The sequence below is a fragment of the Salmo salar genome, chromosome ssa16 (assembly GCF_905237065.1).
Source record: "Salmo salar chromosome ssa16, Ssal_v3.1, whole genome shotgun sequence".
Lineage (NCBI taxonomy): Eukaryota > Metazoa > Chordata > Actinopteri > Salmoniformes > Salmonidae > Salmo > Salmo salar.
In genome coordinates this window covers 38,728,910-38,748,544 of record NC_059457.1, presented here as the reverse complement: position 1 = coordinate 38,748,544, position 19,635 = coordinate 38,728,910, and the positions used below count along the sequence as shown (strand labels likewise).

General features: G+C 43.0%; 3 protein-coding genes across 3 annotated transcripts in view; 2 read left to right on the top strand and 1 right to left on the bottom strand.

Moving 5' to 3' along the window:
* The window catches only part of LOC106573594 (transcriptional repressor p66-alpha), a 43,143-nt gene extending 31,024 nt beyond the window's left edge, over window positions 1–12,119 (top strand). Inside the window, 7 exon segments of the mRNA XM_014148764.2 lie at window positions 4,544–4,663; window positions 5,199–5,369; window positions 5,659–5,830; window positions 5,833–5,925; window positions 6,134–6,537; window positions 7,139–7,370; window positions 9,621–12,119. Of these exon segments, the coding sequence (XP_014004239.2) occupies window positions 4,544–4,663; window positions 5,199–5,369; window positions 5,659–5,830; window positions 5,833–5,925; window positions 6,134–6,537; window positions 7,139–7,370; window positions 9,621–9,760 (1,332 nt within the window). The 3' untranslated portion in view covers window positions 9,761–12,119.
* A 635-nt stretch (window positions 12,120–12,754) lies between these two features.
* LOC106573796 (testis-specific serine/threonine-protein kinase 6-like) lies at window positions 12,755–14,238 on the bottom strand. Its single transcript, XM_014149145.2, has one exon. The coding sequence runs from the start codon at window positions 14,233–14,235 to the stop codon at window positions 13,366–13,368; it is 870 nt and encodes a 289-aa protein (XP_014004620.1). The 5' UTR covers window positions 14,236–14,238; the 3' UTR covers window positions 12,755–13,365.
* A 1,199-nt stretch (window positions 14,239–15,437) lies between these two features.
* yjefn3 (YjeF N-terminal domain containing 3) overlaps window positions 15,438–19,635 on the top strand; it is a 69,139-nt gene continuing 64,941 nt past the window's right edge. Inside the window, exon 1 of the mRNA XM_014148772.2 lies at window positions 15,438–15,810. Within this exon, the coding sequence (XP_014004247.1) occupies window positions 15,755–15,810 (56 nt within the window). The 5' untranslated portion in view covers window positions 15,438–15,754. The remainder of the gene's footprint in view (window positions 15,811–19,635) is intronic.

Here is a 19,635-nt window from a genome sequence, read left to right as displayed (position 1 = left end):
ATAGAGACACGAGTCTACTTGAACATCATACAGAATATATACAATATCCACCTCAATGGACATTTACCCTGCCCCCACCCAATGGACATTTACCCTGCCCCCACCCAATGGACATTTATCATGCTGAATAGCCACCACTAGTCAGACCACTGCTCCCCCTGTCCCCCTCCTGGACTTCCTACCCATCCCCCCCTATAGACATTCCCACCCCCCTCAACTGACATTTTCACTGCCCCCACCCCAATGGTAATTTATCATGTTAGTTGTAAATATGTATGTTATTATTATTTATTTTACTGTTTCATTCACTTCCCTTTGACCTGCACTGTTGGAGCTTGAAGCAAAGATTTTCATTGTACCCTGCATTCACATTTGCAACCCTGTGCATGTGACTAATAAACTCTCTCTCTGAACATAACCTGTTTAGGATAGGGGGCAGTATTGACACGGCTGGATAAAAAACGTACCCGATTTAATCTGGTTACCACTCCTACCCAGTAACTAGAATATGCATATACTTATTACACATGGATAGAAAACACCCTAAAGTTTCTAAAACTGTTTGAATGGTGTCTGTGAGTATAACAGAACTCATTTGGCAGGCAAAAACCTGACAAGGTTTCAGGCAGGAAGTGGCCTGTCTGACAAGGTGTCGTTCTTCTTGTCTCTGTTTATTGAAGAGTGAGGATCTTAGCTGTCCCGTGACACTTCCTACGGCTGCCATAGGGTCTCAGAAGGCGGCAAAAAGCTGAATCGTGGCTTTGCAGGCTCTGGCTGAAAAAAAGTAGGGCGTTTGGGTAGTGGCTGGTTACAGTACTGTGAGACTCAGGCTCGTGCCCGCGTCGACCGAAAGCTTTGTTTACTTTCCTCAGTTTAGCTAAATGGACATTCCCGGTCGGAATATTATCGCTTTTCTACGAGAAAAATGGCATAAAAATTGATTTTAAACAGCGGTTGACATGCTTCGAAGTACGGTAATGGAATATTTAGATTTTTTTTGTCACGAATTGCGCCATGCGCGCGACCCTGATTTACCATTTCAGATAGTGTCTGGGACGCACGAACAAAACGCCGCTATTCGGATATAACGATGGATTATTTTGGACCAAACCAACATTTGTTATTGAAGTAGCAGTCCTGGGAGTGCATTCTGACGAAGACAACAAAAGGTAATCAAACTTTTATAATAGTAAAGCTGATATTGGTGAGTGTTAAACTTGCCGGGTGTCTAAATAGCTAGCCCGTGATGCTATGTACTTAGAATATTGCAAAATGTGCTTTCACCAAAAAGCTATTTTAAAATCGGACATATCGAGTGCATAGAGGAGTTCTGTATCTATAATTCTTAAAATAATTGTTATGCTTTTTGTGAACGTTTATCGTGAGTAATTTAGTAAAATGTTAGCGAATTCCCCGGAAGTTTGCGGGGGGTATGCTAGTTCTGAACGTCACATGCTAATGTAAAAAGCTGTTTTTTGATATAAATATGAACTTGATTGAACAAAACATGCATGTATTGTATAACATAATGTCCTAGGGTTGTCATCTGATGAAGATCATCAAAGGTGAGTGCTGCATTTAGCTGTCTTCTGGGTTTTTGTGACATTATATGCTAGCTTGAAAAATGGGTGTCTGATTATTTCTGGCTTGGTACTCTGCTGACATAATCTAATGTTTTGCTTTCGTTGTAAAGCCTTTTTGAAATCGGACAGTGTGGTTAGATTAACGAGAGTCTTGTCTTTAAATAGCTGTAAAATAGTCATATGTTTGAGAAATTGAAGTAATAGGATTTTTAAGGTTTTGAAAATCACGCCACAGGCTTCAAGTGGCTGTTACGTAGGTGGGACGAATTCGTCCCGCCTAGCCCATAGAGGATAACTCTGGAGTATAGGCTGATTACAGTCGGAATATACAATTTACAGAGGGGATATATCTATCTATAAACTGTGTGGTTCGAGCTTGAATGCTGATTGGCTGGAAGCCATGGTATATCAGACAGTATACCACGGGTATGACAAAACATGTATTTTTACTGCCCTAATTACATTGGTATCCAGTTTATAATAGCAATAAGGCGTCACGGGAGCTTGTGGTATATGGCCAATATACCACGACTAAGGGTTGTGCATAAGAACAGCCCTTAGGCGTGGCATATTGGCCATATACCACACTCCCTCGTGCCTTATTGCTTTAATAAGCAAAGGGAGGGATGTACAGCACATTAATTGTATATCAGTGTATCCATTCAACCACTAAGAACATTCAAGCTCTCTGTACTAGCTTGTTATCAGTGTGTCTGTTCAACCGTGCTGTCAGAAGTAATCACTTGCATCTTGCTGGGACACTACAGCTGATGTGACATGGCTCTGTTTTGCCTCTACCTGATATCTCTTGACAGAATGATTGATTATGATGTGAAAGGGACTGGCCACTTGCCAGCAAATGTCAACAGTGATCATGTGGTATCATCACAAGATACTTTCATGGTCAAATCTAATTTCCATTAAATCATGATTTACCTAAAAGTCTGAATTACATGTGGATCTTGCGTTAGGAGTCAACCCTGATAGTATGGGTTGTTCATGTGGTCACTTTAATAATGTTTACATACTGTTTTACCCATTTCATCTATGTATATACATTATTCTAGTCAAGGCCTATACCATTCAACTATTTCTGTATATATACTATTCTATCCTACATATTCTTCAGATATACTGCATTTTCTATCAATATACTGTCCATAATGCTTATACATCCGATCATATATCTATATATACGGTACCAGTCAAAAGTTTGGCACACCTACTCATTCCAGGGTTTTTCTTTATTGTTACTATTTTCTACATTGTAGTAGTGAAGTGAAGACATCAAAACTATGAAATAACACATATGGAATCATGTAGTAACTGAAAAAAGTGTTAAACAAATCAAAATATATTTGAGAGTCTTCAAAGTAGCCACCCTTTGCCTTGATGACAGCTTTGCACACTTGGCATTCTCTCAACCGGCTTCATGAGGTAGTCACCTGGAATGCATTTCAATTAACATGTGTCTTGTTAAAAGTTAATTTGTGGAATTTCTTTCCTCAATGTGTTTGAGCCGATCAGTCGTGTTGTGAAAAGGTAGGGTGGTATAAGGAAGATAGCTCTATTTGGTCAAATACCAGATAGATAAATAAGCAAAGAGAAACGACAGTCCATCATTACTTTAAGACATGAAGGCCAGTCAATCCGGAAAATTAAGAACTTTGAAAGTTTCTTCAAGTGCAGTCGCAAAAACCATCAAGCACTATGATGAAACTGCCTCTCTTGAGGACCGCCACAGGAAAGGAAGACCCAGAGTTACCTCTGCTGCAGAGTTTATTAGTTACCAGCCTCAGAAATTGCAGCTCAAATAAATTCTTCAGAGTTCAAGTAACAGACACATCTCAACATCAACTGTTCAGAGGAGACTCCGTGAATCAGGCCTTCATGGTCGAATTGCTGCAAAGAAACCACTACTAAAGGACACAAATAATAAGAAGAGACTTGCTTGGGCCGAGAAACACGAGCAATGGACATTAGACCGGTGGAAATCTGTCCTTTGGTCTGATGAGTCCAAATTGGAGATTTTTGGTTCCAACCACCGTGTCTTTGTCAGACGAAGAGTAGGTGAACGGATGATCTCCATGTGTGGTTCCCACCGTGAAGCATGAAGGAGATGTGATGGTGTGGAGGTACTTTGCTGGTGACACTGTCTGTGATTTTATTTAGAATTTTAAGGCACATTTATCCAGCATGGCTACAACAGCATTCTGCAGTGATACGCCATCCCATCTGGTTTGGACTTAGTGGGAGACTATCATTTGTTTTTCAACAGGACAAATAGCCAACACACCTCCAGGTTGTGTAAGGGCTATTTGACCAAGAAGTAGAGTGATGGAGTGCTGCATCAGATGACCTGGCCTCCACAATCACCTGACCTCAACCCAATTGGGATGAGTAGGACTGCAGAGTGAAGGAAAAGCAGCCCACAAGTGCTCAGCATATGTGGGAACACCTTCAAGACTGTTGGAAAAGCATTCCAGGTGAAGCTGGTTGAGAGAATGCCAAGAGTGTGCAACGCTGTCATCAAGGCAAAGGGTGGCTACTTTGAAGAATGTAAATTATAACATATTTTGATTTGAAAAACATGTTTTTGTTACTACACGATTCCATGTGTTATTTCATCATTTTGATGTCACTTATTCTACAATGTAAAAATAAAGAAAAACCCTTGAATGAGTAGGTGTCCAAACTTTGACTGGTACTGTATGTATACACACACGCACGCACGCACGCGCACGCGCGCACGCACTTTGGACTCCGATATTGCTCGTCCTAATATTTCTTAATTCCATTCTTTTACTTGTGTAAATGGGTATTGTTCGATATTTCTGCACAGTTGGAACACAAGCATATCGCTTCACCCGCAATTACATCTGCTAAATGTTTGTGTATGCTATCAATAAAATTTGATTTGGTTGTGTAAAGTTTAAACCCTGGTGTCGTTTTGTGTCCAGGTGTCGTCAGGCCGTAGCTCAGGCATAGTGATCCCTCCTCCATTAGTCCGGGGTGGGCAGCACGTCCCGTCCAAACAGAACTCCCAGACTGTCATGCCACCCCTCGTCAGAGGGGCACAGGTAATTTATGCTCTGGTGCTTATTGTTTAAACTTATTTTATTGTTGTCTTGTGCAATGTGAATTATTAATATGAATTCTACATTCTCTGTATGATCAGTGTATTTTTTCATAATACGTTTTTCTGCTACTATCATGCTGTAAAACACATTATTCCTTGGCAGTGAACTCTCTAAGTAATAGACTAAATGCACAATACTAGTTGGTTCTACACGCAGTGCGCTTGTCAGTCTATTCCAGTAAATTCATTTTACAGTGATATGGATATTGACATATTTTCTCTCAATGGGCTTTGGGCATGGGAAACGTGTTTACATTGCCAAAGCAAGGGAAATTAACAAAAGTGAGAAGACAAAACAATATCAACTAGAAATGAACAGTAAACATTACACTCTCCTCTCCTCTCTCTGTCCCTCTCCCTGTGTGTGACTCCACTTCCCCCTTCCCCTCTCACTTATGTCCTGCCCTGTGTGTGTGTGTGTGTGTGTGTGTGTGTGTGTGTAACGTTGTCAGCCCATTGCGGTGTCTCCCCAGCAGATCGCATCCTTGCGGCAGCAGCAGCACTCTGGGTCGGGCCCCCCTCCCCTGCTGCTGGCCCCCAGGGCCTCGGTCCCCAACGTCCAGGTGCAGGGCCAGAGGGTCATCCAGCAGGGCCTTATCAGGGTGGCCAATGTCCCCAACACCAACGTCCTGGTCAACATACCACAGGTCAGAACACACTCTATCACCCAGGTCAGTCAGAAACATTACTACATTACTGCCAGGTCACCAACGTACTGGTCAACATACCACAGGTCAGAACACACTCTATCACCCAGGTCAGTCAGAAACATTACTACATTACTGCCAGGTCACCAACGTACTGGCCAGCATCTTACATTAAGACCTCTTCCAAAGAGCACATTTCAGAAATGCATCCCCACAGTGTTGGACTCCCAACAGCACTACTTCTTCATCTAATTTCATCCTGACTAGTGAGTGTGTCTCTGTTTCCCAGGGTTCTCAGAAGGGCTCATCTGTGACGTCTCAGGCCAGGATGGGCAGTGGCATGTCCACGGTCCAGGCCAACGAGTCCCCGGCCGCTCGCCAGGCGGCCGCCAAGCTGGCGTTGCGTAAGCAGCTGGAGAAGACACTGCTGGAGATCCCTCCTCCCAAACCTCCCGCCCCGAGCGCAACTTCCTGCCGTCAGCAGCCAACAACGAGTTCATCTACCTGATGGGCCTGGAGGAGGTGGTGCAGAACCTGCTGGACACACTGGGACGGGGTGGGTTTATTCTTTTATTCAAAAATATTCAATCCTTGCGTCAGCATAAGGTCTTTATGGTGGTAGTAGTAGTCTTAGCTAATCTCTTACAGTGAGTTGTTTGTTGGCTGCCATGGGTTCTTCTCATTCTAGCACCTTTCTCTATTTGAAAAGTACTGGCCTAAGGTACATAATACTGACATGTCATTTTTCGGTATTTCACTCTCAGGCAAGAAACAGGGTCAGTCAGTGGCCCCGGTGACCCCCATCCCCATGGAGCCGCACACCTGCGCCCAGTGCAAGACGGATTTCACGTCGCGCTGGCGCTCGGAGAAGAGCGGCCCCGTCCTGTGCGACCAGTGCATGTCGTCCAACCTGAAGAAGGCCCTGAAGGCGCAGCACACCAACCGTCTTAAGGCGGCCTTCGTCAAGGCCCTGCAGCAGGAGCAGGAGATAGAGCAGCGGATCCTCCAGCAGGCCGCCTCTCCCGTCTCCAAAATGCCCTCTTCTTCCTCAAGGATGAAGAGTGAGCAGCAGCATGTGCTGGTGTCTCAACAGTACAAGCAGGCGAGAGCCCAGCTCCAGCAACATAGAGGCACGCCTATGGCCCGCCACCACTCCTCCATCAAGCAGGTCAGCAGTGGGACACAACACAACTGCTACACACTAGTGGTGTAAAAATACTTTCAAGTACTACTTAAGTAGTTTTTTTGGGTATCTGTACTTTACTATTTATAACAACTTTTACTTCACTACATTCCTAAAAAAAAGTATGTACTTTTTACTCCTTACATTTTCCCTTCAACCAAAAAGTACTCGTTACATTTTAAATGCTTAGCAGGAAAGTAAAATGTCCTAATTCACAATATATCAATATATCCTAATATCAAGAGAACATCAGTGGTCATCCCTACTGCCTCTGATCACTAAACACACATGCTTAATTTGTAATGTTTGAGTGTTGAACTCTACCCCTGGTTATCCGTAAATAAAAAACAAGAAAATGGCACCATCTGGTTTGCTTAATGTAAAAAAAAATTGAAATTATTATACTTTTGATAATTAAGTATATATAAAAGCAAATTATTTTACTCTCACTACTAACTCTTCCGGAAGGGGAAGCTTGTTTGGTGTACATTTTTTGATTCCTGGAAGAAGAAAAAAACTGGCATACTTTTTGAGCTATGAACACATTGGTTAATTACTAACGTTCCTGTTTTCTCCCTTCTCACAGAGCTCTGGTCAGATGTCCCGTAGTGTGCAGCAGGTGGTGGGGTCTCGCAGTGTCGCTCACTCGTTCTCCACGTCCTCTCAGCAGCTGCAGAACGCTGTGACCGCAGCCTCGCTGGTCAGCAGGCCAGGTAAGCATGCCATGCGCCCGGCGCAGGGGACAAAGGGCAGCAGCGGCAGCAGTAACCCCTTGGCCAACCCCAACGCCTGGAGGAAGCAGACCACCGGGAACTCAGGTAGATGATCCTCTACAGGACAGAGACAAGCCTGTCCTCATCTCCTTTCTCTCTGCATCTGTTCTCTTCTCTCTCTCCATTCTCTCCCTACCGAGTGACCTGAAATGCATCCTGGTGTGTCACTACAGGTTGTGGAAGGTTTGTTTTTACTTCAATGTGGTGACAGTCAGTCTGAGATGTAGATTAGCTAGCTGTCCCCTTCTCTCGCTCTCCTTTCCTGTGTTATTACCAGGTGGTGGGTTAGACTCATTGTTAGAATGTAGAATTGTTTCATTCATCGGGGTCTTCTACAGGCTGGGTGGTAGTCAGCCTAGCAGTTAAAAGCCTTAGGCCAGAAACTGAAAGATCGCTAGTTCTAATCCCAGAGCTGATTAGGTGAGAAACCTGTGCCCTTGAGCAAGGCACTTAACCCTAATTGCTTTTTTGAGTTGCGCTGGCTAAGTGACTAAAATGTAATTGTCCTTTTATTCTGCTATGGCTGTATAGCCCGCAGACAAGCTAACTGATGGTACAGGGTCTGGCTGTGTAGCCCGCAGACAAGCTAACTGATGGTACAGGGTCTGGCTGTGTAGCCTGCAGACAAGCTAACTGATGGTACAGGGTCTGGCTGTGTAGCCTGCAGACAAGCTAACTGATGGTACAGGGTCTGGCTGTGTAGCCTGCAGACAAGCTAACTGATGGTACAGGGTCTGGCTGTGTAGCCTGCAGACAGGCTAACTGATGGTACAGGGTCTGGCTGTGTAGCCTGCAGACAGGCTAACTGATGGTACAGGGTCTGGCTGTATAGCCTGCAGACAGGCTAACTGATGGTACAGGGTCTGGCTGTGTAGCCTGCAGACAGGCTAACTGATGGTACAGGGTCTGGCTGTGTAGCCTGCAGACAGGCTAACTGATGGTACAGGGTCTGGCTGTGTAGCCTGCAGACAGGCTAACTGATGGTACAGGGTCTGGCTGTATAACAGGCTAACTGATGGTACAGGGTCTGGCTGTATAACAGGCTAACTGATGGTACAGGGTCTGGCTGTATAACAGGCTAACTGATGGTACAGGGTCTGGCTGTATAACAGGCTAACTGATGGTACAGGGTCTGGCTGTATAACAGGCTAACTGATGGTACAGGGTCTGGCTGTATAACAGGCTAACTGATGGTACAGGGTCTGGCTGTATAACAGGCTAACTGATGGTACAGGGTCTGGCTGTATAACAGGCTAACTGATGGTACAGGGTCTGGCTGTATAACAGGCTAACTGATGGTACAGGGTCTGGCTGTGTAGCCTGCAGACAGGCTAACTGATGGTACAGGGTCTGGCTGTGTAGCAGGCTAACTGATGGTACAGGGTTTGGCTGTATAACAGGCTAACTGATGGTACAGGGTCTGGCTGTATAACAGGCTAACTGATGGTACAGGGTCTGGCTGTATAACAGGCTAACTGATGGTACAGGGTCTGGCTGTATAACAGGCTAACTGATGGTACAGGGTCTGGCTGTATAACAGGCTAACTGATGGTACAGGGTCTGGCTGTATAACAGGCTAACTGATGGTACAGGGTCTGGCTGTATAACAGGCTAACTGATGGTACAGGGTCTGGCTGTATAACAGGCTAACTGATGGTACAGGGTCTGGCTGTATAACAGGCTAACTGATGGTACAGGGTCTGGCTGTATAACAGGCTAACTGATGGTACAGGGTCTGGCTGTATAACAGGCTAACTGATGGTACAGGGTCTGGCTGTGTAGCCTGCAGACAGGCTAACTGATGGTACAGGGTCTGGCTGTGTAGCAGGCTAACTGATGGTACAGGGTTTGGCTGTATAACAGGCTAACTGATGGTACAGGGTCTGGCTGTATAACAGGCTAACTGATGGTACAGGGTCTGGCTGTATAACAGGCTAACTGATGGTACAGGGTCTGGCTGTATAACAGGCTAACTGATGGTACAGGGTCTGGCTGTATAACAGGCTAACTGATGGTACAGGGTCTGGCTGTATAGCCTGCAGACAGGCTAACTGATGGTACAGGGTCTGGCTGTATAGCCTGCAGACAGGCTAACTGATGGTACAGGGTCTGGCTGTATAACAGGCTAACTGATGGTACAGGGTATGGCTGTATAACAGGCTAACTGATGGTACAGGGTCTGGCTGTATAACAGGCTAACTGATGGTACAGGGTGTTTGAGATGTCTGCTGTTTGGGCCTAATGAACATGTTCCTGTCCTGTATACTTACTGCTGTGGTTGTTGTCTCCCTTCAGGTGTGACCATGGCCTATGTGAACCCCAGCCTGTCTGTCCACAAGACCACCACCTCAGCCAACCTGGAGCGCCAGAGAGAGTACCTCCTGGACATGATTCCCTCCCGCTCCATCTCCCAGACAGCCAACACATGGAAATAACACCACCACTTATTATCAATCTGAATAAGTCATTCTCATGATTAACCTTAACAATGGAATCCTCTTGGGAAAACAACACCAGATGATCTACTCTGGATCTATGAAATAAAAACAATACCCACCATCTTCCTCTGATGTCCGGAGTCTTCAGTTCCATTGTGGAGTACTGGGACAGTACAGGGCTCTGAGATATGCTACATCCCATGGGTCAAAGGGGTTGCATGGATTTCATCTCTCTCAAACAGTTTTGGTGCCCCTCTGCCCTGTCCTCCGTGGTCAGTCCTGATCTTCACACATTTGCACTGAGAGGGATGGATGTCCCAGGCAGTATCTTTGGCTCTGCAGGTGACAGGTCGGTTAACACACCTTCCCCTTCTACCTAGAAGAGCCAGGACCGGGTCTCTCTCTGGCCTGACTGACTGACTGACTGACCGACCGACCGACCGACCGACCACGGAATATGAAAATGGCTTCAGCTTTGCAAAAACAAAATAATAAAAAGACTTGGAAAATAAATCTAAACATCTATACATTCAGACTGCCTCTCCTCTTTGAGCCGACAGTGGTGCAGAACTGAGAAGCCTACAGTGTGTCTGGTTATTTTGTATGGTTGAATGTTGAAATCATATCCTGTGTCGAGAGATTGTACTATTTTGGAACTGGACTCGTGGAGGTCTGTGTTTGAAAGGTAACATTACTGTTGAGGTGGTTTTACATCTGATAGTTTAGTGTAAACATTTTTTTAGACTTGTTTTCTAAGCTGAAAAAAACATGAAGTAACTGACTTAATACTGTATGTACAAACACAGAACACATTGTGGGAGGACTGTTTTTGAAAAAATGTTACCTTCCAAAGAAATTGTTGCACCCAAATGGATCCCTTCTTTCTTCTGTTTTAACCCTTGGCGTTAAAATAAAGACAGGATGTGCTTTTTTTCCTGAAATGCAAGAGAGGGGCTGGGACGTGATCTTCTGACATAATTTAGCTTTTAGTCATCGGTTGTGGTGCATTACTTTTCTTCTAGGCAGATACAGTCTCTGGGTGTATCTGTAGGGTCGTTAGTTAAGATATTGTTTACGCCCTCAGTTCCAATGGATCTCTACTCTAGATTACATGTGTCCAGCGGTTCCTACACGCCCACTCACTGATCACTCACTGATCTAAATGGCTGGACAGCTTTCAGAATGTAGTTATGTGAAGCCCTAGCAACATTAAACTTTTAGTCTTTTCTTTTACAAAGGTGAGTGTGTGAGTTGTCACGTCCCTTAATTAGCTAGTTAGCCCATCTGGTGGAGAAGCCAGCGGTATTTTACTTTTATAGGTGGTGCAGTACAGGGTGAGAAGCTGTTGAAAAATGCACCACGCTGACAAATCTCCCTCTCAGGAGGAATAAGACAGGGCCGTGTCAGTATATGAGGGCTTATGAGGTTGCGCTTCTGTATCAAAACAACATGGTTCAGAACTACACAACAGTTCAGTGGCCTAGTAGAAATGAATCTGAAAGGAAATGATCAAACAACAATGCTACATTTTAGGTTGTATCTCAAATGTCTTGTGCAGCCACATTCATTTTTAAAATTTTTCTTCCTACAAATGTCCATGCTTTCTCCTGATATGTTTTGATAGCAGTGTGTGTGTCCTTAGACAGTACAGTCTTAATTAATACATTTTCATATGAACCATGTTGTTTTCTGTAACCTTAAGCTATCTGTCTGATCACCTATTATCATAATTTTGGTACCTTGTTTTTTCATAGCTGCCCCTAGATCAGATTTCAGATGGATTCATTTGCTTGCATCTCTAATAACACCACATTCTCCATATAGTGAACTACTTAATAAAGAGCTGTGGGTAAAAGTGTTCAACTATATAGGGTGTCATTTGAGATTTGCCTGTTTGTCAATCTCTTGGAGCCCTGCTCTCAGAAACATGATGGCTGATGGTGATTGTCCTGGCCAGTATTCCAGGGGTTATGGCTAGAACGGCTACAGCTTATTTGGCGAATTGGCCAAAAATGACTTCGTAGCAGGTTAGGAGAATTAGGTTAAGGTTAGGAAAAGGATTAGCGAAAATACAAAAAATACAAATCAACTTTTGATGTCAATTTCACGTAAGCTGTATCCATCTAGCAATGACCTGTTCCAGGCTGCTGGTGCAGCAGCCATTACTGTCCTGAATACTGCCTGCTGCAGTTTGACAACCAACACCATTCCGTTTTACAGGGGTGCTAGTACTGTTTACACTAGAGCATAGCACCTAACCCTGAACTTTTTTTTTTTTACAAGAAATGCTCTTATTTGTTTTTGATTTTTTTCTCTGCTCTGTCAAGTAATAATAATAAAACTAATTTTCACCCCATTTTTATTCTGGGGTTTGTGTATTGTTATAAAGTGTGTAATATTAACTTGAATGACTTGCTGACTTTTGAAATGTTCACTTTTTTTGTATTGGATTGCACCTTGTAGTTTATTATAACATGATCAATTTATTGGCCTGACCTTTCAAATCCATATGTCACAAGGGATTAAGTATTTATTGCACTCAAATGCATCATCAATTGAAGTTGCCGAAGATTGATCAGATGTTTAAGTCTTAAATTCAAACGATGGGCCTATATGGGAAAAAGCCGTAACATGAAAATGACAGTTGTGTTCTCTCAACGCTTCTATTTTGGCAATCGACGTAGGTGCAGCAGCGCGGCATGAATTACAATTCAGCAGAATGTCAATTTCCCATCAAAAGGAAGACTGCATAGGCGTGCGTAAAATAGGTTAAATGTGTGCGTAAAATCCTCTGGATGCCCTTTGCGCTCAATTCTGTCGACCACCTTCGGCATAAGTACAGCTGAGATGGAGTTTGGTCAGAGGGAAGTGCGTCTTAATTTTTTCCACGCTTCTCTTTGACTAGAGATGATTCTCCCTCTGGCCTCTCTTAACTCCAGTGGTTTGGCGAGCACAGCATTGTACTGCGCCAGTTTAGAGCGGTTGCGTCGGTTGTCTGGTCATGCCTCTCCAAAGCAGTGTGTCTTTCCCCCTTGATTGCGTTGACGTTCAGGTCACAGGCCGCGCGCTCTCTTCGGTTCAAGAGAAGATACCTGTGTCTTCCTGCTTGACATTTTGAAGCTGAGCGTTTCAAAAGTGAGGAGGTGCTGTGCCTGTGTAGATTTGTGCGTGGTTGCATATTCAACTGTCAAATCCTTCTGATTTACAGGTGTAAACGAAGCTTCAGATATTGTTACAATGGTATACGACTCATCTGTTTCAACAGGTCAGTTGGTAGGTTCAGTGAAAAATGTTCGCTCCATGTGTTTCATTACGAACGGAAGAGAAAAGTAGACTATGCAAGGTAGCCAGGCCTACAGTCCAACAAATTATTGAATGTTTTACTTTTTGGTTGTAGCTTTTTTTTGTCTCCCAACAGTCTACTTATAGCTTTATATTGTACAAAAGACAAAATAACTTCATGAATACATCTGAATAAATTAGCACATTAATAGACCTACAATATGTCCAGCAGCTAATAGCTATCATTAACCTAAATTAACAAATGAAAGTGGTCGGATTTCCAATTAGGGTACACATGATTTAATCATGCACATCCTTGCCTATTGCAACCAAGACTGCTCTGCCACCTGTTGGATTGTCGGGCGGGAAGAAGGGCTGAACTGCAACAGATAGGCAATGAACAGCTGGCATGGCTCTTCCACGGTGATGTCATCCAGGTAGACCAAGGCCATGCGCTGAGCGCGAGGGAGTTTGCGGACATTGGAATCGTCGTAAGGCATGCACCCAGTGACCATGACATACAGAATCACACCCAGGCTCCACACGTCATATTTCTTGGGGTCGTATGGAACTCCAAGCAGTACTTCGGGTGCGGCGTAGGCCGCGGAACCACAGTAAGTGCTGCTCAGCTCAGGATAGCCCATGGCAAACCTCCCAAAACCAAAGTCCGTGATCTTGACTTGGTTGTCCCTAGTCAGCAGTACATTCTCACATTTCATGTCTCGGTGGACGATGTTGTGTTGATGGAGATAGTTCACAGCACTGACAATCTGGGAGAACATGGTCTTGGCTTGGACAATGGGGATGGAATTTACCTCTTGGATTTTTTGGAGAAGGTCCGTTGTTGCCGCTTCCATCACGATGTATAGTCGGCCGTTGCAAACCTCGATGAATTCATGCACATGGACAATATTGTCATGTCTCACTTCCCTCAGAAGTGTCAGCTCCCTGGGTAGAAACTTGTGGACAAAGTCGTGAGGAGCCTTTTTGCGGTCCACAATTTTTATGGCGACCTCAGAATTGTGTTTCTGGGAGCTTGCCAGTTTGACTTTGGAGTAGCTTCCCTCGCCGATTGTCACCCCCAATTTGTAGCCCATCCCGCGCAGAACTTTTTCAGTGCACATGTTCAAAAAGGTATGTTTGACTTTCTGCTCTTCAAAATTTGTCTGGCTGCTGCCCCATCGGGTCATGAACACCGGTGGTCGCGCGATCTTCGACCAATTTGAGGAACAGTTAGGTGTCTCAGGTGGCGGTGACAACGTTGAGATAAAAAAACATTGGAGACACATATTGATAAGGTCACGGTAGTGTTTGCGCGTGCATTATGACGACATTATGACAACCATAGACATTAAAACTAGCAAAAGCTGCCAGCACATGAGGGTTTATCGTTAGTGGCATGCTGGGCAAGCCTAAATAATCACATATTACTGAATATGATCAATAATGAATACATTTTTATCTTATTTTGTCTACTTGGCTGTATGAAATGCAACAATCCCTCTAATTGGATTTTGTTAGCTGTAATGTCTTAATATGACCTCAGGGTGGCAGACCGCACCAAGAATCTCCTTGGCCTCATGCATGTGTCTGTCTCTATAAATACACAGGTACAGCTGTTTGGGGGTCCCTTTTCTACAAGGACTTACTCAATAGAAGGAACAAAAAGGAAGGAGTCTAATCTACATTTTCCCCAAAATTGGTGTCCAGATGAGTGTCTTCCCATTGTCCTGTCACTCACCACACTATACAAACTGACCAAAAACAACTGGACTTTCAATTGTTCATAAAATGAGCAGGCTGTTGGCTGACTGTTAGATAGAACTTCATAGAGCAGGCCTGCTGGAATGTAGAACAGGCTAGAATGTTGTGAGCAGCACTGACCTTTCCTGAACAATGTGAGCTATTGTTTGATATCTCGACCAAGTTAGAAGCCACAGCCCTTGGCTTGGTAGCTATTGGCAATGGTTGTTTTTACTGCACTGTATACACTTCTGCTTATGGAGGTTGTGTGTGTGTGTGTGTGTGTGTGTGTGTGTGTGTGTGTGTGTGTGTGTGTGTGTGTGTTTGCGTCATGGATTTGCATGCATAATTTGTGTGTGTGTGCAGTTGGGGATTTACCGTAAACATGTTTTATTCTCTTTCATGCTTCAAACACATATAACCATGATCCCATCTACTTCAAGTTTCAGGCACAGATTAAACCATCAATATATTCAATGCAATACATTAATCTGGTATTTATGGGATTTTGTGAATGTTGTATTATGCTCAATGCCACCAAAGATGTGAAATTCAAATGTGTCTATATACATTTGTATGCATTTCCAGCCTCCCCCTCTATAAGATGACAGGCATTGTTATTGTGTCTGTGTGACTGTAATCTGCAGAGCTTTGAGGCATTCCCCACTCTACTCCAGTTTCTCCACAGAGGGTTTGTTGGTTTTGCCACTGAGGGGGGCAGTACTTTCTGTCTGAGCTTCTACGACTCACCGACGGCTGGGCCAATCAGCTGGCTACGTCCATATCTCCCTGCGTCTTAATTGGCTGTCTCACTCAGAGAAGGGCTGCTGATACAAACATGAGAGAGAGCGTTCTGAGTGGGAAATAGCAGACAGAGAGAGAGAACAAGAGTGTATTTTGTAAAGCAGTGTAGCTCATTCTACCCGTCTTCTGCGTCTGTACTGAATCCTCCCAGGCTGCCAAAAGATGAACCACAGCTCGACTGAACCGGCGGAGACCATCGAGCTAATGCGGTATCTCAGGTAGGCACTTAGCAGAATTAGGGCAACACAGCTATTCCTGCTCTCAATTGACAAAAATGATCCAATGCTGGCTGGCAGTAGCCTACATATTTTATTATGGATTGTGAACTCTGTTTTACACATCCTGCTTGTAAATGTGAACTGACCTTTTGATAGCTGATGGCGTATGAGCTTTTATGCATGTTTTTATGTTTTTATATTGTAGACATAAAGTTGGGTGTGTGATGTAGGTTTTCATCCAGAGAGGTGGTTCTGTGTAGAGACACGTGTCCAGAGCAGTCCCCCTGTGGCTGCCGACTGCATTCATTACTGTACTTTTATGCAACATAACAAAACCTGTCGCACCAACTCATGTTTCTCTCGCAGCCCTGAGAGAGAGAGGACAGAAAGAGAGATTGTTTGAAAAAGAACAAAGGGGGACTCATATCAAGGCGGTTTGAACACAGTTGCAGCCGAGAGTATTTTTCAGTGACAATATATTTGTGTCGTTAGACAATTTGAAAATGATTTCTCTCTGATGTGAAAGATAAGGTCCTTATGCTTCCAAAACTGTTCCGCAAGTGATGCGTGTTAATGTTCAGACCAAGCACAGAAGACACCTTCGTCCAATGACTCGTATGTGTAATGTAATGGAACTGTCATAATCAAGGGCTAAGGTGATACCTGCTAGGGCTTGATTCTGCTGCCTGCCTGTCAGGTACTGATTTGGAGCAGGATGTGAATCACTTGCCGGAGATCCCCTGTCTGTCTAAGACAGAAGACTAAGTTCTAGGCTGATTGTAATACACTGTGTTGATACGAAAGATGATGATGAACTCTATAATGTACATTATTTATAAATGTATGAAGTTTTTAAATATATATATATATATATATTTAAAAACTCCATACATATATATATATATATATAATATCAAACCATAACTCTGAATACAATTTGCATACATTGATCTAAGAGTATTGTTTTTAGTACTTGGATCAGATATTGGCAGAGACTATGGACAAAACATACATCTGCCCTAGAAAATCTAACTGTTCCTGCCTGCGTGTATTGTAGGCAGTTCCAACCTCTCTCCACTTGTCTTCCTTAGTGGGATCAAGATGCCTGAATGAATTATAATTACTGTTCCTGTGATTGAAGCAGCTAGTCATGTTTAATTTAGTGTTGGTATGCTAACCATGTCCCTGCTGCTGTCTTAAAGTGTAATTTCATCACTTGTAAATCAGAGATGCATGTTAGCTAATCAGTCCATTACATGGCTCTCGAGTGGTGTAGCGGTCTAAGGCACTGCATCTCAGTGGAAGAGGCGTCACTATAGTACCTGGTTCGAATTCAGACTGTATCACATCCGGCCGTGATTGGGAGTCCCATAGGACGGCGCACAATTGGCCCAGCGTCGTCGGGGTTTGGCCGGAGTAGGCCGTCATTGTAAATAAGAATTTGTTCTTAACTGACTTGCCTGGTTAAATAAAATAAAAATAACAGCATGACAGTGGTACCTGGAGGTGGGCACCTCAGAGCAGGTTACACTCATCCACATGTCCACATAGTCCAATAGAAAAAATAAATACATGTCAATATATTTCACTTAACATGCATTAAATGTATTCCAGAGATATTACATGTATTCCAGAGATGCATGTACACACATTTGCATCTTTGCTCAAATGCATGTGATGCATGACAATTCCAGAAATGCATGGCTATGACATCTGGTCTACAGGGTGTCCAAGGTGTTTCCTAATTCAGCATATGACATAGTTTGCCCCTTCAGAGGATTCTTAATGAGTCTTTACGTATTGACCATTAGCTAGGTTTCCATCCAATTGGCGGCAAATTTTGATGCGAATAGTCCAAAATCTGCATAAACAAAATAGGCGTATTTTCCCACCAGTGGTGTTTCCACCAAACTGACCTGTTGCAGACAAAAAGCAGTGCGTGATGACGTAGTGCACACAAAATGTAGTTTTTCACTTACGCTTTCATGTACAAAATAAAAATCTAAAATTTTCCATCTCATTTTCAGCTCTACCGATAGTTGTGTCACAAAAACGTTTGTATTAAATGGCAAATGTGCCTACTCTGGTCTTGGAACGTGTGCTCTAGCCAACAGTTTCCAGATACAGTGCGGGTATGCTAGTCTATATGATGAGATTATTATGGATAAAAACGAGAATAAATTCATTTGTCAAACATCGATCATCATGTCACAAGAATAAGACCATCGATATTTATTGGAATCAAGCATCAAGATCATCGTGCACTTTCACCGCCCTGTGAAGTTGATCATAATTTATGTCGTCTGTAGCGTAATAAACGGCATGGTTTCTCAAATTATAGTGGGAGGACCACACAACATATCATCGCGTGAGTTTATTTCGATATGATGGTTGTTATATCAATATTTGCGCATAAAGACGTTTCTCGCATAATACATTTTACAGACAAAAAAGATCCCACCATGTCGAACGAACAAATTATGTCGTCATTTATAAAATTGTACCAAAACTTCCCGTTTCCATCGCAGCTATCGTGACATTAAAAAATATATAATGGTATGATTTTACTCTCATGAAAACTGTGGATGGAAACATGGTTAGTGGAGATTATTTAAATTGTTATGGTGAGTAAAAAAAACTACGTTTTGTTAAACTTCATAAAACAGTTGCCATCTCAAGAGGTTACATAAAAAAGGACTTTAGGAAATGCCTGTCTTCAGTTTAATTAAACTATGAAAAAATCTAGTGCCCAAGATGTGAAAGACATGGAGCCACTACATGACTAATAATGTATCATGTTTGGAGTAATTTTTGTAGTCATTTAAATCCATTTGAATGCATTGTAGTGCTTTTGGTATGTGTCAAGTACAATAAAAATAAATGTTGACAAAATATGTTGTAGCTGTGTCAGCCTATTAGAGGATCTGGAGGCGTGGCTTGTTGGAGGCCTTGTATCAGCTCTCTTTGGGTAAACCACATGCGAAAGTGTCATGCCAGTTTAATTGTTATGTTGTACTCTGTTAATAAAGGTTGACCTTTTACACGCCATTGTCCATTGTTAAGGCTGTCACCATTTCGCCTATCTACCTTATACCACCCCTTTTCTTAGCCCCATTTAATATTGCATCTGTAGTATTGTGTTGTCTTTATTTTTTTTTACCCTGTATTATAAAAGCCCTTTCCATAGAATCTTCCCCCCCTTTAGAAATCAAATTGTATTTGTCACATGTGCCGAATACAACAGGTGTAGACCTTACCGTGAAATGCTTACTTACAAGCCCTTAACCAACAATGCCATTTTTAAGAAAACCACCTGAAACTCATAGCTTCCTGCCCTTTATTTCTTTATTCCCAGATTGCTTAATGTTTCCATGTACAGCATCAGTCAAAAGTTTGGACACACCTGCTCATTCATTGTTTTTTCTTTATTTGAACTATTTTCCACATTGTAGAATAATAGTGAAGACATCAAAACTATGAAATAACACATATGGAATCATGTAGTAACCAAAAAAAAGTGTTAAACAAGTCAAAATATATTTTAGATTCTTCAAAGTATCCACCCTTTGCCTTGATGACATCTTTGCACACTCTTGGTATTCTCTCCACGAGCTTCATCAGGTAGTCACCAGGAATGCATTTAAATTAACAGGTGTGCCTTGTTAGAAGTTAATTTGTGGAATTTATTATCTTCTTAATGCGTTTGAGCCAATCAGTTGTGTTGTGACAAGGTAGGGTGTATACAGAAGATAGCCCTATTTGGTAAAAGACCAAGTCCATATTATGGCAAGAACAGCTCAAATAAGCAAAGAGAAACGACAGTCC

Coding starts and splice junctions, on each gene's coding strand:
- LOC106573796 (XM_014149145.2), bottom strand. CDS start 14,235: ATGACCCGATGGGGCAGCAGCCAGACAAATTTTGAAGAGCAGAAAGTC.